This window comes from Phoca vitulina, unplaced genomic scaffold (genome assembly GCF_004348235.1).
Source record: "Phoca vitulina isolate PV1807 unplaced genomic scaffold, GSC_HSeal_1.0 scaffold1, whole genome shotgun sequence".
Taxonomy (NCBI): domain Eukaryota; kingdom Metazoa; phylum Chordata; class Mammalia; order Carnivora; family Phocidae; genus Phoca; species Phoca vitulina.
The window spans coordinates 67,032,047-67,058,067 of NW_022589704.1; the positions used below are offsets into that span (position 1 = coordinate 67,032,047).

General features: G+C 38.4%; 1 protein-coding gene across 3 annotated transcripts in view; it reads left to right on the plus strand.

Moving 5' to 3' along the window:
* FIGN (fidgetin, microtubule severing factor) overlaps positions 1-22,935 on the plus strand; it is a 120,155-nt gene extending 97,220 nt beyond the window's left edge. For 2 of the 3 annotated variants that reach the window (XM_032409271.1, XM_032409280.1), the window contains one exon: positions 20,525-22,935. In XM_032409271.1, coding sequence (XP_032265162.1) covers positions 20,525-22,779 — 2,255 coding nt within the window. In that variant the 3' untranslated portion in view covers positions 22,780-22,935. Of the gene's footprint in view, positions 1-19,587; positions 20,443-20,524 lie in introns of those variants that run through there. The other variant, XM_032409289.1, reaches the window with a different exon arrangement.
* The last annotated feature ends 3,086 nt before the right edge of the window (positions 22,936-26,021 follow it).

Consider the following 26,021-nt stretch of genomic DNA (forward strand, 5'->3'; position numbering starts at 1 on the left):
ATTCCGAGTCCACTTCTAGGACCCATGCAGGGCTCTTCACCAGGTCTGTCCTCCCACAGGTGGAAAGTGTCCTCCATGTGTGTACTTCTGGACCCAAGTGGAGGCCAAGAGGCAGCTGGTTGGAGGTGAGGGAATAGCAGGCAATGGATGGAACCTTCTACAGCATGCATGTTAAGCTGCTTATGCAGTGAGATGATTGTGAGCAAAAAGAAAAGCCAGTCACAGGTCAGCCTCTCCTATTCTGGAAGAGCTCTGATGACCCAGGAGACAGAAAATTCTAAATTTGAGCCCAGCTCTCCAGACGTTTATGAAGGTAGAACTATAAAGGTAGAAAGAAAGAACATATTTTAACATTTTTTGGTTCAGTTTATGACTTCCAAAATAATTTATAATGTTTTAAATATTTTAAGTATTAGATATAGAGAGTATGGTAGGGCCTTCACAGAGCAAATCTTTCTAGATACAGAAAGATATAGATAAATATCTAGATTTATGTATAAAGTTAGAGATAAATATATCTATAGAACAAATATAGTACCTACTTTATATAGATACTCTATCACTGGACATATAGGTATGAACAAGACAGACTAGGTCCCTGACCTCTTCTAATGGTATGGATTCCTGGTCTCAAACAGATTAGTCTAGCAGGTGATACAGATGAGACAGGAAAATGAAATGAGCATTAAAATGCAAGTACAGGGTAATGTGGGCAACGGTAGATTAAAAGAGAAGGCAGCAATGTCTGGGAAGTCTTCCTAGATGAAGTAGTAATAATTACAACAACAACAACAATAATAATACAAAGAATTCTCATGCTAAGAGTAAGATATTTTGGGGCGCCTGGGTGGCTCAGTTGGTTAAGCGACTGCCTTCGGCTCAGGACATGATCCTGGAGTCCCGGGATCGAGTCCCACATCAGGCTCCCTGCTCAGCAGGGAGTCTGCTTCTCCCTCTGACCCTCCTCCCTCTCATGCTCTCTGTCTCTCATTGTCTCTCTCGCAAATAAATAAAATCTTAAAAAAAAAAAAAGAAAAAAAAAAGAGTAAGATATTTTAACCTAAAATAGATTTTCTCAGGGAACCATATATCTTACTATCCAAATAAGGATAGTTTAACTTTCTAATTTTTAAATAAGACTGAAATGGATGATAAACTTGGGGAACAAAGTTTGCACCATTCATGGATAACCTAACTAAATGTTTTTAATTATTAAAGCACTGTCTTTCTTTGTACAAATGTATACTTATGTTATCTATCACACGATATGCATAAGATACAAAAATATACTAAAATCGAACCAACCTCACGACTTAGTCAGTAGAGCATAATGCAGTCTTTTGTTACAGAAGTGAAACCAGCAGGAGTTCAGATGTTATAAAATGAGCATGAACTGCACATCTGTCAAGTGGGGTTCTTCCGTAACTCAAGCAGAGTTGCCTTCCTGGGAGAACTCTCCTACCATAAAGAGCCCAAGTAGTAACCTCAAAGAAAACGAGAGGAATACCCAAAACTACACAATAGGCAGAAATCTCTAGCACCTACTGATTACTTGCTTTATGAAGTGAAGAGGAAGATGATGGAAACAGAGCAATGTGTTTGCGTTTGGGGGCAGAGACGAGTGTGAAAAAGACCAGACAGCTGTGTAATATTGTAAACACATTTTCTAAGTTTTAATGAATTCTAAATGGAATGGATTTTTTTTTTCCTTGAGGGGAGAGACAATAAGTATTCTTTAGACCGTAACCATTTCTTTTCCACATAGTTCCATATATTTCCTCAAAAGCTATACATCTTCCTGAAAGTTGAAAGTCTTCTTAAATATTCAGTAATGACTACCAGTTTTCATCCTTTTTATAATACAAATCTTTGCCACAACTGGGGTGCAGTCTTCAATTAGGCTTATTTTTCCAGGGTTGTACTTCCTTGTCATAAACAGCAACAGCTCTACTGTCCACTAGTTTGTATGTGGTGATTTTCTGATAGTGATGATGCTTTTGCCTTGATTCCTCCAAACTCTCTTTCATCCTGTCCCTCGTGACCATGGTTTGTACCTGACTGCGATTAGGGGTACAGTCAACAGACTGAGGAACAAGACATGGAACGTGGGTCTACTGACTGGCTTGTAGGAAAACAGAAAGGATACCTGACTCCAAAAGTTTCTTAAGGAAACAAAAGGGAATCCACAGATCAAATATACTCCCGTCTGTCCTTGAACTCCTTCCCACCTATCTCAGAAAAAGAGGTTCTTTCTTTTTTCCCCCGTTGATTGTCTGAAATGCATACCCTTGATTCTCATTTCAGTTCTTGATGGTCCCGCTCTGCCGGTTCCCAGCCATGCCCCATCCACACAGTGTTCTAGTTTTTCTTCTTTCCTCTCCACTATTTCTTTCCCTCATCCTGGAGCAGGGGTTGGCAGGCATCTTCTGTGAAGGGCTGGATGGGGCAAGTATTTTCAGCTTTGTGGCCTATCTGGTCTCAGCCCAACTCCTCAGCTCTGCTGGGAGCTAGAAGGCAATCGCAGACAGTACATGGGTGTGAATGGGTGTGACTGTTCCAATCCTATTTTACTTATGAAAGAAGAGGTCACAGTGGATTTGGCCTACTGCCATAGTTTGTGACCCTCGGTCTAGATAAATGACCAGGTTTTCCTCATATCCCTTAGAAAATCTCTTACCTGGATTCTTCTTTTCCCCGTAAACTGCTATTCATCTTTATTAAGATGTTTATCAGTGAGGAAAGTTCTTCCATGCTTGCCGTATCACTTTCTCATAAGCCATTTTCTCCATAACCCACTCACCAAGGCTTCTGACCCCACACTGAACGGACACTGCTCTCTCACGGATCGTCTTTAGCCTCCTAACTGCCTATTTTCTCTCCTAATCCTACTTGATTTCTCTGATGCATGTGCTACAGTTAAACATCTGTCCTTGAAAATCCTTCCTCAAGTGTCTTTTGCAAGAGCATACTCTCTCTCTCTCTCTTTCTCTTTCTATTCTCTAAATGTCCTCCCAGCCCCCATTGTCTACTGCTTAAATGTCGGTTTAACTCAAGAGTTCCATTCGCATCTCCTTCTACACACTTTCTCTCCATTACCATAATTTCAACAAATTCCCATATGCTCATGATTCCTAAACATCCTCAAAGAGCTTTGAATTTTTTCCCATCGAAAGATAGGAACTTCCAGTGTCCAACTCATTGGTTGTACAAGCTAATACATTCTCTAAGGAGTGAAAAATGTAGCAATTCTGTGTCACATGATCCAGGTTGCAATTCTGATTTTGGGGTGGCCCTGGGAAAGTTCCTTAGATTCATGGAATCTATTTCATCATACATAAAAAACAATGATGATCCCTTACTAGGCTTTTGGAGGATTAAATGCAATATATACCCTCCATCTCTTTATTAACTATTTTACAGACACCTCACAAATACTTCTATTTTAATGATGATGTCCTTTTAATGTCCCCTTTCCTTTTCTTCATTCCTCCAAACCTAATTTGTCAGCCCATCCTTTTCATTCCCTGTCCAAAATCTTTCTCAGATTTTTCTCTTCTTATTGCACAAGTTCTGGCCCTGCTTCTAGCTTCCCCCCCCCCCCACTCTCTATATTGTTATTATTGATATATCTCTAATGAAAAGATGAAGGCAGCACTTTTTGTTGGTAGTAGGATACGGTCCAAATATTTAGTCCATTTGTAATCTGAATTCAAGCTTCATCTCTACCTCCATATACATAGACCTACACCTCCCTGTCTTCTAACCATATCAAGCTACCCTTCTTCCCAAATGTTCCAGATACATTTAGCATCATCAGTGATTTTGACTGAGTTTTGATTCAGGCAAGAAAACCAATCTCTCTCTAACTGGTGAAATTCTATTCAGCTTTCAAGATATACCTCGACTATTAATTCCTCTAAATAGCTACCTCTCCCTACCAGATTTGGAACTAAGTATTTTCTTTGGTAAATCATCACTAAAAATAGACTGTAAGTTCCACTGAGGCAGGGACTTTTTTTTAATGTTTCAAGTTTTTATTTAAATTCTAGTTAGTTAGCATATAGTGTAATATTAGTTCCAGGAGTAGAATTTAGTGATTCATCACTTACACACAACACCCAGTGCTCATCACAAGTGCCCTCCTTAATCCCCATCACCCATTTAACCCATGCTCCTGCCCATTCCCCTCCAGCAACCCTCAGTTTATTCTCTGTAGTTAAGAGTCTGTTTTATGGTTTGCTTCTTTTTCCCCATGTTTTCTTGTTTTGTTTCTTAAATTCCACATACGAGGGAAATCATGGGTATTTGTCTTTCTCCTACTGACTTATTTCACTTAGCAGAATACACTTTAGCTCCAGCCACAGCATTGCAAATGGCAAGATCTCATTCCTTTTTATGGCTGAGTAATATTCCATTGTATATATACCACATCTTCTTTATCCATTCATCAGTCAAGGGACACTTGGGCTCTTTCCATAATTTGGCTATTGTTGATAATGCTGCTGTAAACATTGGGGTGTATGTGCCCCTTCAAATCCATATTTTTGTATCCTTTGGGCAAATACCTAGTAGTGCAATTGCTGGGTCATAGGGGACTGCTATTTCCTAATAGGGCAGAAGCTCTCGAGTAATAGTAGGCACTCAGATGTTATTACAGCATGAATGTCATTATAGTTTAAACGGTTTAGCCACTGGACTTTTTTTTTTTTTTCCAGTGACAGTAAAAGTTTCAAGATTCAGAGATTCAAAGAAGGTTTAAGATTCTAGTTTTGAGACTTAAACTATATTTTCTCTGTAACCTCTTTTCTCATAATTGACAAAACACTGAAAACAGGAAGAAAGGAGGGAAGGAAAGGAGAGAAAATGAGTCACTGGCCCACATGCCAGAACCAAAAAGAGGTGGGGGCCCAAGGAGGTAGGGGCCAGAGGAGGTGGGGGCCGGAGGAGGAGGGGCTGGAGGAAACCTTGAAAGAATGAATTTAAGACCTAAGTAAAAATGAATTTTTTCAAGTTTCATTTTGCTTGTTTGTTTGCTTGCTTGTCTGTTACAAGGAAGGATATTTACTTTAAGCTTTTTTTGCTCAGGAATATGACAAATGATAAAATGATGTACAGTGCTAAAAATAAGGCAGATAGAAGATATTGTGGGTTCTCAAGTTTTAAGGATTAAGGAGCCCTAATTCTTTATCAGAATTATCTGCAAGCTTAAATATATGGTTTCTCTGCATCTTCAGACCTATGTCTGAATGGTATGGCCAAAAGCTGAAGTTTAAAACCAGCTTCTCCAAAACGTCTCACTTGATAATACAAGTCTCCCCATTACCGTTACTATTTAATTATGCCCTATTACCCATATTTTGTGTTTACATGACAATATGTATTTATGTGTTGTTTATTCTCTGTACTAGAATCGTATCTATGCATAAATCCATATTTGTATTTCTCAAATTAGAAATTAAGAGCAAGGCAAATTCTGCCAACTTTCTATATAGCTCAGGGTTAAATCTAGGTAAAATATTTGTTAGCTCGGTACTCAGTTCCTTATTAAAATTCATAATTAAAATCATAGCTTCATTATTATGGAAAGTTTTTGAAATCTCACCAAAAGAATGATTTGTACTTATCATCATTATTTTTGTCATTATTACTATTACTTGACATCTTAGAGCCTCTTAGCTTTTGTAATAAGTTCTAATGTACAAATTATTTATTCTCTTTTATAAAACATTCATAAATTCTGTGATTCATAAGTAAAGTTATTCAAAGTATGGTAAGGTATTCCAAAGGCACCAAAAGGGACCCTCTCTTAGGTTTTTGTTTTTGGGTTTTTTTTTAGCTGTGAGTCATTTAAAGATACAGAATACAGGTTTACGGTAGTTTCATGCACTGGCTTTTTCTTTTGTGGTTCTGAAAACGAATTCAGTTGAGACTTAAAGAAACAGGAAGATATTTTGATTTGAAAGCTATATGAATTCACAAGGGAATGAGTTTGGTTTCTTCTCTACTTTGTAATGCAAAGAAGTGCATTCCACAAAATCAGATGAAACAAGCCATTAATTTGACAGTCTCAGTCCTCATAGCCCTATTGATTCAAAAAGCTGAAAACAGTTATGGAGGCTTATTGGCTCCAATTAGGCATCGTGAAGCTTGAGGTTAGAAGAAATGAGCGTACTGGGAGAAGAATCACTCAGCAACAGAATCTTTCTTAACATTGTATCATGGATGGGCATCAAATCTTGGTCTCCTGTTATTTTTGTACTTTTTCATTTATTGATTATCTTTATAGACCTGTTTCAGAATGTCCAGAGTCTCACTTCCAAGCTGATTGTGTCGCCTTTTAGGTTGCTTTTAGTGAACAAAAGACATTTGTCTCATCTTCTGAGATGTTTCATGACTATAAGCTCTAGAGCTTCCTATAAGGCTCATTTAGATGTTCTCAAAGAATATTTTCAATACCTTCTATATGATTATTATGCATGTGGAAATGCCTCAGGATATACTCTATTGATGGATTAATCAATATAGACTCTACAGATATATACTGATTTCAGCACATGCATCATCTTGCATGGAAATAACTCCTCTTGTTAGAGGTGTCTTAACATTTTGGGTTTTTTGCCCTTATCAATAAGAAGCCTAGCTAACTCTCATGACCACCCTTAGTGCATATAAATAATATATATCCACAATATTGTTCTTTAATGTTAAGATCTTAGTAAATAGTGTCACAAAAAGAAAAAGTCTGGAAGGGAAATGTTATTCACATTTTTAAGAACAATATCTAATGAAGCAATATTGTGTTATTTATAGCTGCTATTATGAAAGACCAATGTTTCTTCAAATATTGCTTTCAGAATGTCCATTTTTGTCTATGTCTTACCTTAGTGACAGAAAAGCAATTTTTCCTCTAAATGATCAGAATATACTTATATCTCAGATAACTTTTCATATATAATCAAATAACAGGATTTTTTTCTGAGGTGTGGGTGGGGATGCTGATGAGGAAAGACTTGATTGCTAGAATCAATTATCAGTTATAAAATCCTTGCTTATCATTTGTTAACAAATCCTCAGTTGGAAACCTTTGACCAGCTTGGTACAGCCAAATTTAGGCTGTACAGTGAATATAAGCCAACTCTTAATAGAAGATGACTATATTTCCAAGTATATTTAAAATAGGGGAAAAAATAAGATTATTTTAATAAATCTAACATCACAGCAACCAATTCATGGAGCTTAATTATGACACTACTAAATGTGAAAATCTATTCAGCGCTAGGAACACTTTTCACATTACATTCACGCTAAAGATTGGCTGTTAAGAGCTCATTACTGGTATTTTTCTAAAGAGTGGTTTATTAAACACAGTTACCTAATAAGCATCTTTGGTCGTGCAAATTGCTGAAAACAGTAATGAGTCTGATTAGACTTCATTTCAATTACGACAGCTTGTCTAGAAAAAATATATATACATATATGTATGTATATATGTATTTCCTTGATGCCTCAGAATCTCTCTGTAAGACACAGCAGAGTTTAAAAAATAAGAAGCCACCTCTGTATTTCCTTTCCACAGTTCACTAATGAAGAGAGAATTGTCCAAGTCATCATCCAATTTACGCACTGGAAAACTGGATGGACAAAGTGGAGTCACAATCATGTTTGGTTAAAATCAGCAAAGGCTGTCTTGACTAATATGTCTAAATAAGGTCACCTTTAGTTTCTCTCTGCTTTTTTTTTTTCCCCCTCCTTAGTAATATAAAGCTATAAATGAGGTGGAGACTTAAAAATGATTCATTCTTATTTGGTTTGTGGAGGTTATTCTCCAGATTAATAGGCTCACCTTTCAATTACGTTTTATCCATGGATCTTCTACTTAAAATCATAACAATACAGGAAGCAGTTGGACTATGCATGCTAATTATCAGGCCAATTTTTTAAATACATAGATTGGAAGGAAAAAAATAAAAGAAACCAAGCTTTATGAACATGCGCTAATATTTCAGAAAGTGTCAAGAAATGTTCATTAGACACTAAACTTGATTTTGATATTTAAAAAAAGTATGTTATTTAGCTGCATTTAACAGCTAACCTCCTATTAAATCATGCCTGAATATTACTGCTCAAATTGAAAGAAAAAAAATTGTTAATGTAAAAAGCCTTTAAGTGATTAAGCTGTCATTGCTGTCATTCGGGTACTCTAGTAACATTTTAATGCTTCTAGGAGCTATGGCCAGGGATGCAACGCACTATTTTATGCTATATTCTCTGAATAGATTCTTTTTTAAAGTATGATATCATTTGACACTGAACAGGATAAAATAATTTCTAGGGTAAAATATGAAAACAATGGCTGGATGTAGAAGCATTTAAAAAAAGGAGGGCACAATAAAACATCCTCACCTGCGAAACTTCACAAGTTGGCTAAGTGATCGGTAATGGCCACAAGACGAAAGTCAAATATAAATGAATGCTCTTGTAGACATTTGGATGTTTTCAAAAAGATTTACTTAAAAGGAGACCAGTTCCAGGTATGTCATTTCAATGAGAAAGGAATCTTCTTAGACTTACGCCTCATCATTACTTTTATGAATTCTCTATTGCGTTACAAAAAAACTATTCTATAGAAAACACAAAAACACTTCTAAACTGACTATTGGGGGTGCTTTCCTATGTAACCCATTTATTACATATTTTAATTATTTGCTTTTCGAGGATTTTTTTAACATTTCATCGAAAATGATTCTATTAAGTGTGTCAACTACACTTCAATTTTAAAAATGATTTTGTAAGTATGGAAACTTTTTGAGGTATATGACTTGGTTCAAGCCTCAAATAATAAATACCTAGCTAAAGAAAACCTGAAATATGCTTACTTGTGATTAAAAATATGATGTCCACATTTGTTAAATCATTTAGAATAAATTTTGGGTTCTGAGATTATTAATAGTAAAGCAGATCATTTTTAGGATAAAAGCCATTTTAAAAATCTCTTTTCTTTCTCTGTCACTTTCCCCCTATTTTCTCTATATCCTTTCTGTAACTGCAGACATAACACTGAAATACACACATATAGGCCCCTAGATTTGATTTGTCGGTGTAGCCTAATCACCTGCAGCGTTCGGGTTTTCCTATTGTTTAGGGACTTTGTGTAAATAGGATGTACACAATTTGAAGAGGGAGCAGGAAGATTTGACCTATTTACTCTTAATATAAGCAACTAAAACTAGCAAATTTAAAAATAAGTTTCTTTCATCGCGATGAGCACTGGGTGTTATATGTAAGTGGTGAATCACTAAATTCTACTCCTGAAACTAATATTACACTGTATGTTAATTAACTAGAATTTAAATAAAAACTTGAAACATTGAAAAAAATAAGTTTCTTTCAAATTCTTTGCTGATTTAAAAATGTGACTGTTAGCTTCCTTTTCCTTAAAATTATTAGAAAATACTGGAGCATTTCCATAACTAAGGAGGCCAATACAATAGTGCATGATAGGTAAGAAGTATACAATTGTAGTATAGTTTATACCATATAGAAGCAACACCCTACAGCTTTTAACTCTATTGACCATAGCAAGTTTATTCTTAACTGCTGTATTAGAGACAAAGTAAGCCATATTTATTCACAACAGAAGACAGTTGGATTGGAACTGATTGTAGAATTGTAAGCAAAAGGAAGCGGATATGTATTTCATGTGATTAATGTCACTGGACCAATCATTATTTTAAATTCAGCCAAGATATAAAATAAAATAATAAAATAAATAAAATAAAATAAATAAATTCAGCCAAGGCCTAAACTTTTTTTTTTTTTTTGACATAATGGCATCGTCTATCGTAACAGTAGATGAAACGATGTTATTCAATGTTGTCATAGGGAATGTGACCAAGATAGAATATTCTCTGAAGAAACAGGTTCTTTTAGGTTAGCTTGTTGGGCACCCCTCCAGGACAGGAAGTGCCACTTTCTTTGAGGACGCTGATATCCTTCCTCTCTTTTCTGCTTCTGTCTCAGTATGCAGCATTCTTTGTTTTTACAAATGAAAGAGCCAACAGCGCTAATGACTGGACTGCCACTCACAGTGCACTTTTAACAACGTTCTGTTTATCTGGAAATTAGAGCATCCTAATTATAGGTGGTGCTCAGGTTTATTTCACCAGACCATAGAATGGGGCTGGAGGGTGAGGTTGGGGCGGAGGGAGGGGAGAAGGGAGAGGTAAGGAACTAGTGTTGTTAGTAAGAGCTCTTCACTTTTAATCCTGGACCGTGTTGATTGTATTCGAAAGCAGTTTATCTTCATACGTTGTCTCATATGGAAGAAACAACCCTAAACCTACCTAAACTCATTTTATATGTAGCTTTTTCCACTGCCTTCAGATCAAAGTTATTTTCTTCAGGCTGGACTAAATTATACACAGGTCCCAGGAGTGAAGGACACCGAATTAATGCACTATGTCACCCAGCCCTGACTATAGAATATTTTTATCAAAGTCCAAGACACTATTTTGCTATTGCATTAAAAATTAATGCACGAATTGCCAAAAAAGAGGAAAATGAATAAATAACCTAAACAAATTTTGTCTGGGCTTTGCACACTTTAGAGTCACCTTAAGCAGAGTTTTTAAGGAGAATGGTTGAAGAGTTGGGTACTTATATGTAAATCATATTCTACTCCTTTGTCTAATTATATGAGGGGGACCCTCAATCCTAAATAAGCAGCCTCAATGGTCTATTTTGTTTTATGTAAACTGTCTATTTAGAGTCAGGTTCTAGAGGAACACAAAAGAGAGGATGAATGCAAATTCCATCTTACACAAGGTCGTGGGGCTTGGGAGATTCTGAAATTTGTTTATTGACCCATGTCAGCACGCTGTGTTGGGCAAAAAGTGCATACAGTTCCATCTGAATATAACTAAATTGAACTTTGCATTTATATACTTGAAATAGAATACACACACGCAAATTACTATTTACAAATAGCTATGTGTGCGCATAATGATTAACATAACATTTTAGGATTGTGACCGAGGAAATTAACCAGCCGCGTCATAATTCAAGGTTGGTACCATGCCCAGTTTGTGTTAACTGAAAGTGCGAATTTATTTTATATGACACAACAGTAACTTGAGAATCAACTGGAATAACCTCAGACTTTTAGGACAATGGTAATGTTGCCTCGGCAGAGACCTTTTTAAAAATAAAGATTCAAAACGACATAGAAAATGCACAGTACTTTTGGCATGTGGATTTCTCTTTCTGGATCAACCATACAGGCCGGATACTATGAATCTAGCACAGGGCTTTCAGGTTGTGTTAACCTCGTTTATCCCTGCACGCTACATAGCTCACCTGTTATTTACACACGTAAGAGGGCTGATACAGCAGAACAAGGGGAGTGCTCTGTTGTGACACAGAGCATACATATTCATTAGCCCGGGCAGTCCCCATGGACATATGTGGTATGTCCTGATGATCTTTGTATGACAAAAAGAACCCGGGGGGAAGGGGAGATGGCTGTAATGGATTGAAAACGTATATGGGAAAAAGGAAGAGACAGCATGAGAAATGAAAGGCCATAAAGGAACAACTTTAAAGGTTACCTACAATGCACTCTTTAAGCTGATTACAAGTTATCTAAACACATTCACAGAGGTAGAATAAACAAAATATTTGACGCAACATGGAAGAATCAGTCCTCTTACCTAGTAACCCTCAAACTCTTTCCCTTGTAATAGTTGATGACACTGGACACTAAATACTAAGGTTCAGAGTATGAATCATTTATATATTTTAAATTGTGTGTATATGCATAGCCTTATATTCTTTGGACTTAATTGTGGTAGGATATACACAGACTTTTGGACACTATTTCTTTACTTGACTTAGATTAGTATTCAAAAATTTTTACACATAAACTTTTGTAAAACCCAACCCTTACCAAAAAACCCCAAACGAACAAACAAAAAGTTTAAATTGTGATTTTAAAATAGATGGATTTAATGTGAGCATGATTGTATGTTCATTTGAATACTTGGATTTAAGTTTAGGAAATTTTAGGACCCCCATAGGAAAAAATACTTATTGGAATTATGATTATGATTTCCTGGGTCGCTTTAAGTGATAGGCTGTCCATCCTGATCATATATTGAATATAAACTCAGTGGACTAAAAGTGATACTTCTTTCATCAGTTGTAATTTGCTTTGCATAAGTGTTCATGCATTGATCCTCATAAATGGAAGCCATCCTCTTATATATGTCTTACATATTAAAAATGATGACCTATCAGACCAGTGCATACCAAGTTTCATCCTCAGTATGAAATATTGGCAAAATAGTCATTTTTACATTTGGTCACATTTTCAGGAGTGAATATTTTGTTGCTGTGAAGAAAATCTAATGTATTTTAGGGAAACTGACTCAGATCATAAGCTACACACAAATTAACTGAAGGACAGAGTATATATCACTCTAGTCTAAGTTGTGATGCCCATAACATTGAATACAGGTTCTTACTATGCCCAAAATGATGACATGTAGAACAAGATCAGTTGCTTACCCAGATACCATCCACTCAACAACGTTCTTTACGATGTAAGAAGCATAACTTAGAGTAACTTAAACAGTCTCTTAAAAGTTGTACTAAAGCTCATGACTGACCTAGAGTGGAAGCTTTACAATTAAATGATGCTTTGGTTTGTGGTATCAGAGCCTATGGCATATTCAAAGGAGCATATTAGGAATGGTGGGGATTGACATAGGGAAAACAGCTAGAAAAAGTATCCAACAAATCAGAGCAAAGGGGGAGACAGTGAAATAACAGCAATGTGGAAACCAGCTTTTTAAGAAATCATTACTCATCATTCTACACTGTTGCACTAAGGACACTGAATCAATAAGAAAAATAACAACCATTTTCCCTATGTTCTGATTAAGAAGACAGGAATGCATATATATATATATATATATATATATATATATATATATATATATAAAATAAATAGTATTTAGGATTTTTTTTGTAAAGATACTACTTGTTCAAGTTTTAGAGCACTATACTTGCTAGTTTTCAAAAAAATGTACTTAAGTGTAAAAGCTGGCTTGAAGCTTCTAAATGAAGTCACAGATTAGATTGTTTACGTCATCGATCGGTACCATCAAAATACCCAAGGTTATAATAGGGAGTGGGGACGCCATGTCTGAAGTGGGCAGCTGCTTTTCAGATTCAGCCAGTTGTTGCCAGGCAAGAATGAGATCTAGTGATCTAAGAGCATTCAGCTTGTCTTAAAAAATAGGAAATAATGGAAATAGAGATTCTTTTTATAAAGTTAATTGATTTTTAAAACCCTGTGCTAGCCAACAGAAGCTGGTTGCAGGCTATTTGCTGCCCTCAGGGAGTGAGGTGGCCATTTCTCGACATTAGAAGGTGAGGTATTGGAACTATATTTACTAAGGGCCATTTAGCCAGAAATGCCTTTGTGGTTCTTAAAAAGGATCGCTTTATGCAAATATGGTGAAATGGGAGGTGGGAGTAATTTGCTTCAAAATGTTATAATTTGGAGTCTTGAGGTGTGAAAGTGTGATTTAAAGAGAAAAATCATTTGACAATATTGCTATATAATTAGAATATCTTATTTTGAGACTGCAAGTTTTGAGATCATTCTTAACTGGATTTAAACCTCCAAGTACTTTATTTTTTACTTGTGGTCTCTACAATGTTGAGTAACAAATAATATTTAAAATAAATAAAATACTGTGAAAACATCTGGAATCGAAAACATTTGAATTTCTGATGCCTTTTTGTAAGATCATGCTCTGTGTTTTGCTAAGTAGAAAGAATTTCTATACCCTCCTTATAACCAACATTCCCACTGGAAAATTTCCTTTTCAGTAGCTGTCTTGAGGTTGAAGAAAAAGTGATTTATAAATTCTAGGAGTGATTTTACTTTTTTCCTGTCTAGTCAGTTTTGTTTTGTGTTTAATGCACTTGGATTATTTTTTTAAATCAAAGAATAAGAACTATTTGTATAGCAGTTCACAGGTGGAAGATATTTTCAATGCCTATTATCACTTTAGGTAATCTTATTAACAATCCAGTAAGATATACGATACCATTAGAGTCCACATTTTATAGCTGAGGAAAGTGAGTTTGATGTGATTAAGTGACTTCACCAAGATTAGAACAAATAAGCAATGGCAGGAGTAAAGCCAATGGCCTGATTCCCAAGCTTGGGATATTCACTCTTCAGACAAAATTCTACAGCCTTCTTTATGTTTCCGTCAGTCCCTTTCTATCCCACCAAGCTAGCAATGCCTCCAAATAAAACATTGTGATAGGCAAAATAGTTTTCAACCCCACAGGACACCACAGTAAATGAAGTACCAAACTATAACTGAGACTGTCGGGACTGGGGACTAGGTCACTTTAAAGTTCCCTTAATTTCTAAAATCGAAGAGAATTTAGAATGTGAAATTACAAAGAAGACAGAAAGCTGAAAAAGTTTCACTGTGTGATAAACAGATTCCCTTGACTTAAATTCTTAGCACTGAACCACAGTATATATAGTGGGCCCTCCAGTCGTTCACTAAATAAAGTTAACAGTCCCTACCTCATATTTAGCTGATAAAGGGCTTCTAATTTGGGGATTCTGAAGATGGAACCGGATTAAATAGATGAAAGAGAACGTGTAATTTCTGTGCTCTTCCCCCCTCACTTTTAGATATGGCCTCACATTTTCAGGCTGGGAATTATCAGGAAATGGACTGAGGAAGATTTCAGATCAAATGGGTTAGTACGGGGAATACTAGACACTGCTGTGTGGGCCTCTGGGCTTCTGAGGGTGAGGCTGCAGAGGGAGAATACTACTGGGTCTGCTCAAACATTTCATTTGCTCGTCGCTCCCCTGCAAGGATCATGATAAGGAGATACTACCTCGGGCCAGTTTTCACCACCAGGAGGTTTGTAGGTGCTCTCGCAAAGCATTTCACTGCATAAATCTGTATTTTTAGCCAATGAATTTGCTACTCTCTTCCTGAAATTTTGAATGTTCTGTGTGTTAGTTCTGCCATTCCCTACAAGATGATGAATCTGTTGCAGTATTAGGCTGAAGGGGCTGTAAACTATTGAATATATTCAAGTTGACCCTTAAGCAACGCAGGTTTTGAAAATCTGCGTGTAACTTTTGACTCCCTGAAAACGTAATAGCCTACTGTTGACCAGAAGCCTTACCAATAACATAAAGTCGATTAACACATATTGTGTATGTTGTGTGTATTATATACTGTATTCTTACGATGAAGTAAGCTCTATAGAGAAAAGCAAATGTTATTAAGAAAATCATGAGAGGAAATACATCTGCAGCATTGTCATGTATTAATCCAAAAAAATCTGCACATAAGTGGACCCACATAATTCAAAGCTGTGTTGTTCAAGGGTCCACTGTACTTTGTTATATTTACCCCAGGAGTGATTGCTTTCTAGAGAGAACATGGGTACATATGCTATTAGATTTTTCAAAAATATATTTAAATAAATAATAATGAAAAGTTCAGAGGTACAATGGCCCAAAGGAGTGTAACAGGTGCAGTGATGTCGTGCAGGCCTGTGTGAGCATCGCGCAGCTCTCCCAGAGCAAGCCAGCCTTCCAGGCCTGCGGCTGTTTGCCTCAGGTCCCTGCCCTTAGGAAGCGTGAGAAAACCCACAGATGAAGCCAGAGTCCCTATCAGCCAGAATGACCCTATGGGAACCTTGTAGAAGAGAACAGTTTTTTTAGACCTGATGAACTGCTGAGCAGCATCAGGGTGTTCGGTAGGGGTGGGAGTAGGGGTAGTGAGGGCCTTAGATTAATATTTCGAGGAATGTGTGCTAAAAATAGATTCCAGAGGCTTAGTCTCTTCTTTCCGATATCCTCCCATTCTGCAAGTCGTTTTTACATCCTTCATTTTTCTGTGTAACAGCTTCATCATTTGGAAGCTAGGCCAGAACTTCGTAGGATGTCACAGTTGTGTTGTTTCAAAACAGTTGAAGAACAAAACGGAGCAAGCTAAGCAATGAGGCTGCAACTGTTTAGTAATTAAACCCAAGTTATAAAGCGGTCAGAAATGATAAGAAAGGGAAATGTTATCCAAATTGTCCGGTTTTATGGGAAATACAGACTCGTTCATTTATAGATACATAACTTCATCCTATGGCAGTGAAATAACAGAACACTCAGGCTTTGAACAGTAGTCCCTATCATCCTGGTGTAATACTTAACGTTAACATCTCTTAAAAGCAATTTTTGATTAAATTACATATCTTAAAAAACACATCGCATTGTGAAATTTGCTGGCTATATTAAGAATTTCCTGATCCTTTCAAAAATAAAAATTGATGTTTTGGAACAATTCTTCAGTTATCTTTAAGAACTATTTTTCTTACTTTCCACTGTTTTCTGAATTTTTATTGTACCTATTTAAGCTATTTCTAAACAGCCGTGGAAGTTATTGTTCCGGAGTCATGTTTCTAATAGTGTTAAAATAGCATTGTTTCTGAGATTTCGCTCTGCGCGTTCCAGAGAGAAACCATACAAAAGCTGTTTTTAAAGCCCATCTTATTATTTGGGTGCCAAGTTAAGTGACAGGCCTGTACTGCTTCCGACACGTCGAGAACAGCAGTGCAGTCAAACGGAGCATGATTTTTTGTTCAAAGAACATTTGGCTCTACATTTTTCTTCTATTCCACACCAGAAATATCACCAGCAATAAACGGAATAACAACAACAAGAAGTTTGGTTCTCCTTCCAATTAGCATTAAAATTCAAGAAACTGATGAGAAAGCTCTCCGTGCTCCCAAGGCCAGGACAATCTCCTGAACGCCAGCTTCTTCAACTCATACTAATAATAAGAACTAGCTTATGCTTAACTATTAACTGATGCTTTCAAGTAACATAAATGATTTCAAAACACGGGGTAAGTACTCGTGTTCCAAGGGATGTGAATAATTCTGTTCCCTTAAGGTTATTTAATCAAAGCTCTGTCTTGCCTTTGGCAGCCCCGCTAAGGTTACTATTAGTTAGTATGCATCAATAAATAAACTTTCAATTATCTTGGTAAGCACCTCCAAAAATAGCATGAGAATTAAAAGGCAACGGTATATCCAGTAATTGTCCCAAGTAAATAATTTTGATAGGATCTTTGCTTAATTTCAGATGAAATAGAAATCTTAGGAAATGTATTAGTTTTGCTAGAGTTAAACTCCGCGGACACACCCAGGGAAAATGACCAACCTTTTTAATGTCACCTTTACGTTCCTGTCTTTTACAGTGATTATAACTTACTAAAACCAATTTTTTGCACACTTTTTATAAACGATTAACTTATGAGAAGAAATTTTAAGCCAATAAGGGGGAAGGTTGCCCTTTTTTGTTTGTTTTTTCAATTATTCTAAATCTAGAGCAGTTTCATTTTTTTCAATGGGCTTTTATCATGTTTGTCATGTATGTTAACTAATGCCAAGGATGGCTTAGCTCAGCTAACTGAAAGGAAGCCATGCCGTTTAGTGTGTGTGTGTGTGTGTGTGTGTGTGTGTATCTGTGTGTGTTATGTTGTGTTTGTGGTAAATTCCATTTTCTGTGACTCCCAGAACATTTTTGGAGGCCTCCTTTCAAGACATTTATTCATGTTTCTTCTGTAACAATCTAATCAAACTTCCACTCAGAGCATATGTGCATTCTTATTTTCTCAACTCTGTATTTGATAATCTTTTAAAGAAAAAAACCCTAATAGAAATTCCCTGGAAATAATTTACAGGACTAATGAATTTGTAGGTCTTTTAGACAGTTCTACATTACAGTCACATTAATATTCTTTCCTTTTTATAAGGCTTGGAGTAAATCCCATGACACTAAAAGAATTTAGATACTGATTACTTGCGATTGGTTCCTGGTGATTTGCTCTTAATAATTTCCAGTTGAATTTAATGAAAGTATGATTCCTGAAATGCTGCTTCATTAAAATTGCATCTTTTCCCCTTTAAGTGTGGTTTAGGTCATTTCACCCATTCTGCGATGTGTTCCCCCCCCCCGCCCCGCCCCTTCAAAAGGAATGATTGAGAAAGCAGAAACAAGAATATCACTTTAGTTCCTCTAGAACTCACCCCCAGAGTTTCTTGGACTGAAATGATGCAAGCTGTACTTCATCAGGATTTTACAATTTTTTTTTTCCAATTGATGAGATTATTATTTTTTTTTAAATAGAGTTTTCAAAGAAAAACATATGAAGATTTGGGAGGAGTAAGGGATAGGAAAGTGAAGAAAGAATCTGTTGCATAACCAAGAGAAATAAGGTCTTTTGTATTTTTATTAAAAAAAATAGAGCTTGATTAAGTTATACTGTGCAGCATTCAGACTTAATTTAACTGAGATGGTGATTTGCAAATGAATATCTACATGGATCCTTTTTAAAAATCCAAATGCAAATGAGTACCACTGCAGTAAAATATATTTGCAAATGAATCCTGTTGCTTTATTCATTTATTGTGTAATTACTGCAATCCTTCCCACCTTGTTTTCAGTATTTCTTAATCATTAAGTCGGAAGCATGACAGCAGTGCCAGCCCTGGCATGATTCTCTTTGACTAAAACCTTGTAAATTAACACAATTAGCACAGCATCATCCTGCTAATTAACTTCCAGTGTCTGGTGCAGTGGTTTTGCAAACAAGGAAGAGGGAGTCAGGAGGGAATCAACATGCCATTCTGTTACCAAACTCTGGGCTCTGTTCAGTTTAGCTCAGGAAGTCAAAGCTGGCCGTGTCAGAAGCCAGAGTCAGGGAATGAAGAGCTAAAGGGGTTGGAGGAGGAAGGCAGGGGGGTGTAGGAGCTGTCAAAATCGACTGCAGTCATTCAGAAGGGAGCTGATGCTTCATTTAGACCAGGCCTCCTCCTTATCAAGGAATCTCTGCCACAGGGCATAAGGCAGTTTACAAAATTCACTTCGGGTGATCCAAAAGAGCTGAAGGAGGCCTACTTAATATAGCTGTACTGGAATCCAAAGTGTTCGAACCAAGCAGAGATTAGAATGAGGTGAGCCATGAGCTGGGAGACAAAACAGGGTTCCCGTGCTCTACCGTAACTAAGTATACGCGAGTCCTCCAGGGTACGTTCTAAATCCCTTTGGGTACTGGTTCCCTAATCTGTGCAATAAGGTAATTTCTCAGGTCTCTTTAAACTGTAAAATTCAAATGATTCTCTGATTCTAACTGAGAAAATACTCTTGTTTTACAGTTTGCTACTTAAGTCACCTTGCTTCGGTTAGTAATCTAGCAGATGATAGCATTACCCATAGCATCTCATTATCTAGCTGTGCTCCTTGAGTTTATGCCACACACACTGCTTCCCACAGAAATGTAAAGAGAGATTCTCTCTCTCTTCTCTATTCTTACACTCCCTTTCACCTGTTTCCTCCCTCCCTGCCTGCCTGCCTGCCCTCCTTCCTTCCTTTCTTGACTTCCTCTTCTCCCCCCATATATAGATAGATAGATAGATATACACACACTTATATACACACACATGTAATAGATATACTTATAGACATTATGTATGTGTGTGTATATATATCTCTATATTTTTTTATGCATATGTACTCTCCCCTCTTAGTACTTGGAGGCTGTAAAGCAGAGGGAAGGATTATAGGGAAAGGAGGGAGAATGACAGCTGCAAGACCGACAGACAAGTGATGCTTGTTTTTTTTTTTCAGAGACTCAACAACAGAACTGAGAGGCAGAAAGGAGCCAGTTGTAATTCATACCGAGTTGTAGGCTTTGTGCGATGAAAGCGATGGAGCGCTGCCTGGGAGATTGCTTTGCTGCACTCCACGAAGCAGATTTGAAACTGTCGTGGAGCACTTTAGATGAGAGTTGGATTATGGAATGACCTGCTATGTCTGTGTCATATTGTTCTGCGCAGGGAGCATTATACTGTGCTAACTAGGTGTTCAGTACCAAATAAGAGAGGGGTCTTAGATGTGATCTGTCAGCTGTGTCTCATTTCTATATTGGTTAAAATATAAAACAGAAACTCTGATGTGAAGAGACAGGGTGGCTAGATATTGCACATGTTAATACTATCACGTGCCCGATAGTTAAAAGATATGCATATTTCATTGTAAGGACCTGTTATCGAATTCTAATTTGACAGAAATGTGTGTGTACATATATATGTGTTCCTGTGTGTGTGCAGCGAGTAACTCGACAGGCTTAACAGAAATCGATTTGCTCATTACTTAAAAATGAACAAAGAATGAGGTCTTCTACAGAGTTTTTGTTTAAATTCGGTTTACTTTTTATACAGGACTGAAGTCCAGTCCGTTTTAAAGCGTACATACCGTACAGGTCCCAGTGGATATCACACACTGTGGGAATTCCTTGCAGCGGCTCTATCGTTAATGGAAGATAATAGGTAACCGAAGACGGTAGGGAAAAGCTTATGCACTTCTGACGAGTATCTCAGTAAATTAACTTTCGTCCCCCCAAATCCGCAGGCTTGAAGATGCAGTGGACGCCGGAGCATGCCCAGTGGCCAGAACAGCACTTTGACATCACCTCAACCACTCGGTCTCCTGCCCACAAAGTGGAAGCCTACAGAGGTCATTTGCAGCGCACCTATCAGTACGCCTGGGCAAATGATGACATTTCTGCTCTGACTGCATCCAACCTACTCAAAAAATATGCAGAGAAGTATTCCGGCATTTTAGAAGGCCCCGTGGACCGACCGGTACTCAGCAACTACTCCGATGCCCCATCGGGCCTCGTGAACGGTCGGAAAAATGAAAGCGAACCCTGGCAGCCTTCCTTGAATTCCGAAGCTGTTTATCCCATGAACTGCGTTCCGGATGTTATCGCTGCCAGCAAAGCTGGAGTCAGTTCAGCCCTCCCTCCAGCAGATGTCTCTGCGAGTATAGGGAGCTCTCCTGGGGTGGCCAGCAACCTGACAGAACCGAGTTATTCAAGTAGTACCTGCGGGAGCCACACGGTACCTAGTCTGCACGCAGGGCTCCCGTCTCAGGAATATGCCCCGGGATACAACGGATCGTATCTGCATTCTACTTACAGCAGCCAGCCCGCACCTGCACTTCCCTCACCTCATCCTTCTCCTCTGCATAGCTCTGGGCTCCTCCAGCCGCCGCCGCCGCCGCCGCCGCCGCCAGCCCTGGTCCCAGGCTACAATGGGACTTCTAACCTCTCCAGTTACAGCTATCCCTCCGCTAGCTATCCTCCTCAGACGGCTGTGGCATCCGGGTACAGCCCTGGCGGTGCACCTCCTCCTCCTTCAGCGTACCTGCCTTCAGGAATCCCTGCTCCTACCCCTCTGCCCCCCACCACTGTCCCTGGCTACACCTACCAGGGGCATGGTTTGACACCCATTGCACCCTCGGCTCTGACAAACAGTTCGGCAAGTTCCCTTAAAAGGAAAGCTTTCTATATGGCAGGGCAGGGAGATATGGACTCCAGTTATGGGAATTACAGCTATGGCCAACAGAGATCTACACACAGTCCCATGTACAGAATGCCCGACAACAGCATTTCAAACTCAAATCGGGGGAATGGCTTTGACAGAAATGCTGAAACATCATCCTTAGCATTTAAGCCAACGAAGCAGCTAATGTCCTCTGAACAGCAAAGGAAATTCAGCAGCCAGTCCAGTAGGGCTCTGACCCCTCCTTCCTATAGTACTGCTAAAAATTCACTGGGATCAAGATCCAGTGAATCCTTTGGGAAGTACACGTCGCCGGTAATGAGTGAGCATGGGGACGAGCACAGGCAGCTCCTCTCTCACCCAATGCAAGGCCCTGGACTCCGTGCAGCTACCTCATCCAACCACTCTGTGGACGAGCAACTGAAGAACACTGACACGCACCTCATTGACCTGGTAACCAATGAGATTATCACCCAAGGACCACCGGTGGACTGGAGTGACATTGCTGGTCTCGACCTGGTAAAGGCTGTCATTAAAGAGGAGGTTTTATGGCCAGTGTTGAGGTCAGACGCATTCAGTGGACTGACGGCCTCACCTCGGAGCCTCCTTTTATTTGGACCTCGGGGAACAGGCAAAACATTATTGGGCCGATGCATAGCTAGTCAGCTGGGGGCCACGTTTTTCAAAATCGCCGGTTCTGGACTCGTTGCCAAGTGGTTAGGAGAAGCAGAAAAGATTATCCACGCCTCTTTTCTCGTGGCCAGGTGTCGCCAGCCCTCGGTGATTTTTGTCAGTGACATTGACATGCTTCTCTCCTCTCAAGTGAGCGAGGAACACAGTCCAGTCAATCGGATGAGAACGGAATTTCTGATGCAGCTGGACACTGTCCTGACTTCAGCTGAGGACCAAATCGTAGTAATTTGTGCCACCAGTAAACCAGAAGAAATAGATGAATCTCTTCGGAGGTACTTCATGAAACGACTTTTAATCCCACTTCCTGACAGCACAGCGAGGCACCAGATAATAGTACAACTGCTCTCACAGCACAATTACTGTCTCAATGATAAGGAGTTTGCACTGCTCGTCCAGCGCACAGAAGGCTTTTCTGGACTAGACGTGGCTCATTTGTGTCAGGAAGCAGTGGTGGGCCCCCTCCATGCCATACCAGCCACAGACCTTTCAGCCATCATGCCCAGCCAGTTGAGGCCCGTTACGTATCAAGACTTTGAAAATGCTTTCTGCAAGATTCAGCCTAGCATATCTCAAAAAGAGCTTGATATGTATGTTGAATGGAACAAAATGTTTGGTTGCAGTCAGTGATAACTTCTTAAAAAAAAATGTAATGAATGTTGGCACACACGCATAAAACCTGCTACATAGGGTCTAGAGCCCCTTTCCAGTAGTGTTTAAATCACAAAGGGTACCGGGGAAGATGACGATTGAGTTGCATCTTTACAGTCAGGGTAGATTTGGAGGAAAAAAAAAACGCATCAAATGAGAGCTTCTGATTTGAGAGCCCCAGAGGACAGAAAGCATCTGTTGATGCTCAGTTCAGTTCAAGCTAGACAACACTCACCAAGGAGCAAGGTGCAAGTGTGTTGATTTCAGAAGGACATGAACCTCGTGTGTTGATTCCATTCTGCTGTTCTCGAGATTTAGTTGCTGTCAAGTGCCTGGAGTGGTGCTTTATTTTTTGTTTGCCTCACAATTACATTGGTGGCATGTGCTAATATAAAGAGCTTTAACTTCAAACATTATTGGACTAAAGAGATGAACGGTTGTGTGACGACAGAAAACCAGATTTTTGCCATTTTAAGAGCAACAGTATTCCTCAATCCTGTCTGTTCTGCGGTATTAAGCTAAGAACAGGTAAAACAGGGTAACGGTAATCTGGACCTTAATTTCTGCAGTTCATTTCTTTTAATGTTCTTGTCTGCAAAAACTCAGGAAAGCGATTGTGATTTGTACAGTACCTCAAAGGAATGTGTTGAAAGCACTATGTACTGCTGAGAGTAATGGGATAGGCTTCAATGTTACTTTATATTAAAAATGTATGTTTACCTCAACAATTGGAAAATAGCAAGGAAAATTACTTTGAATGTATCCGGAAAAAATACTGACGTGTGATACAACTGAATATTTACAATTTAAAGTAGAAATGGAAGGATTTTTTAAAAAAAAGATTCTTTTACTAATTATGGGGAATTAACCAGAGCAGAATAATTCTTTATGTCAAAAACTGCAAGAGTTCTTCGTACATTGCTCCTTGATAATGAAGTGAAAATGTTCTTAAAAGGTACACTGGTTAATGGAAAGCTACTTATTCAGTTCATGTTAGTGTCTAGAACACTCGGCCACAAGACCTGCTTAGGACCCTGAAAGTCACAGTACCTAAAATCTAGGACTGCCTTTTACTGCATAGTTGGTGGTGGTGGTGGTGGTGGTGGTGGTGGTGGTGGTGGTGGTGGTGGTTTGCGAGTTCTCTCAAAACTGCTGGGAATGGTGTCCTTCTATTCACTAATCTAGCTTATAGGCTTGCCGTGCTGTTTGATAGAATGCAGAAGATAGCAAGCAAAAACAAACAAACAAACAAATAGAAAAACCAACCAACCAACTTCTCTATATCCACAAAGAACATCTACATCCCCTCTCCTTTTTGACTCCTCTCTTCTCAGTGCAATTTTGCTTCTCATTTTGAAATCTTCTGGGCTGTAGTGCTCCCACATTCATTTCTACCTCAGTTTTGTTACATCTCTCTTGGAGAGTAAAATAGAAAATTGGAAGTGGACACACACACACACACACGAGCGTGCGCACACACAGGTGCACACGCACACATGTGCACACACACACAACTCTATCTTGTCAAACACGTTACTTTGTTTTCTCCCTTTTCCCAGAAATCTAGTTTCCGAAAACATCGGTCTTCATGCTTGCTTCCGCCCGAGTCCACCCCCACCCCAGAATCTGTGGCATTTTTCTTACTTACCCATTCTTCTTCTGCTCCCCTCCAAGTTGTTCTTTGTATCCTTTAATGCTTTATGTGCAACTTTTCATTGATAGCTAACTGATGTTCGGCAATGTCTCTGAACAGACAGTGTAGGCCGTAGCTTTCCAAAGCCACTGCCCGTGCATAAGCAGAACAGCCTGGCTTTTTGAATGTATTTTTCCTGCTTTTTTTTTTTTTTTCCTTCCTTTTTTTTTAGTTGAGAGATGCAGTAACAAAACTGTTGCAAAGCACTGGCATTTTATGTATTCAAAAAGTGATGTACATTTTTTAAAAATTTAAATAAATGCAATGAGAAGCCCCAAGAAAGCTCTTTCTGTTATTGTTTTTTTTTCTTCAAAAAATTTTGACTGATTTCATTCACAATGTCAAATTCTCTGAAACACTTAACATAGAGAAAGCTAATGAAGGACTTCATCGTATTTCTGAAATTTTCTGATGCTTGATCATTACTCCCCTTTTTTCGTATTTTTCGTGTTGCAAAAAACTGAGCAAATGAACCAAAATTTAATTTACTGTGATAGTCTTATCAATTAAAACTGTGCTTATATATAAATATTCCATATTAAAAAGCAGTGCCTTTCATTAAGGATACAAAAAATAATATTTAAATATGTCCTCTGCTTTTCATGAGTGAATAAATGCTATAATCGTGTTCTGGCTCTACCCTGCACATCTCTTAGTGTAAGGAAATTCTAATATCCCCATTAACTTGTAGGTTCATATTGATCTCGCTGACAAGTTTACTTTTGCACAGTGCTGACCTATTTTCTGTCTCTTAGACATTACATTTCATTTCCGCCAACATGCTGTGTTCACTTGAAAGCAACTGGCAAGTTTTGACAAACCCAGTCTTATTTAGACAACTTTGGAAAATCCAATATTGACCCACATTTTTGTGGCTAGTAAGAGTTAATGCCAAATATGACTGCACTATTGTGTTTTACACGCGTTTATAAAACTGAAAATAAGTTGAAGTCATACATATTGGCTTTTAGCTTTAAGTGACTTAAAAATTACTTTGAGAGATGAGTGGTCAGAGATCCATGTATTTAGGCAGAAGCTGAAGCCTTGTGTGAATTTCATTTAGCCTCATGAATTCTTGGATTTGATCTCTTAGGAAATTGGGCATGCTGAAGAAATGAAGATCTGTTGGGGGAGATAAGGCTGACCTCTGAGTAGATAGTGCTCTCCTGTGATTCTTTGATTCTGCATGGCAGCATTATGAGCTCTTCTATGGACTAGCCTAATAATGAGCTCTTTTCTGACCATCCCTTCTGGAGCTTGGGGTGGGGGTGGGGTGCCACATCCTGAGAAGTGAATGCGTACAATCAGTGATAGTACAACTGAGTAAGCGGGCTTCGTACTCTTGGCCTCTTTTTGACTGCTAAGAATTTGGAGAAGGCTACTAATGAAGGTAAGGTAATGAGCCAGTCCAAATCCCTTGCCGTCTGGCCAGGGGATTTGAGCCAGTCCACTTAAGAGTCCCTAATTCTCTTCTTCATAACTGCAATAACATTTCCAATGGGAACAAAAAGGAAGTGAAGGAAACCAC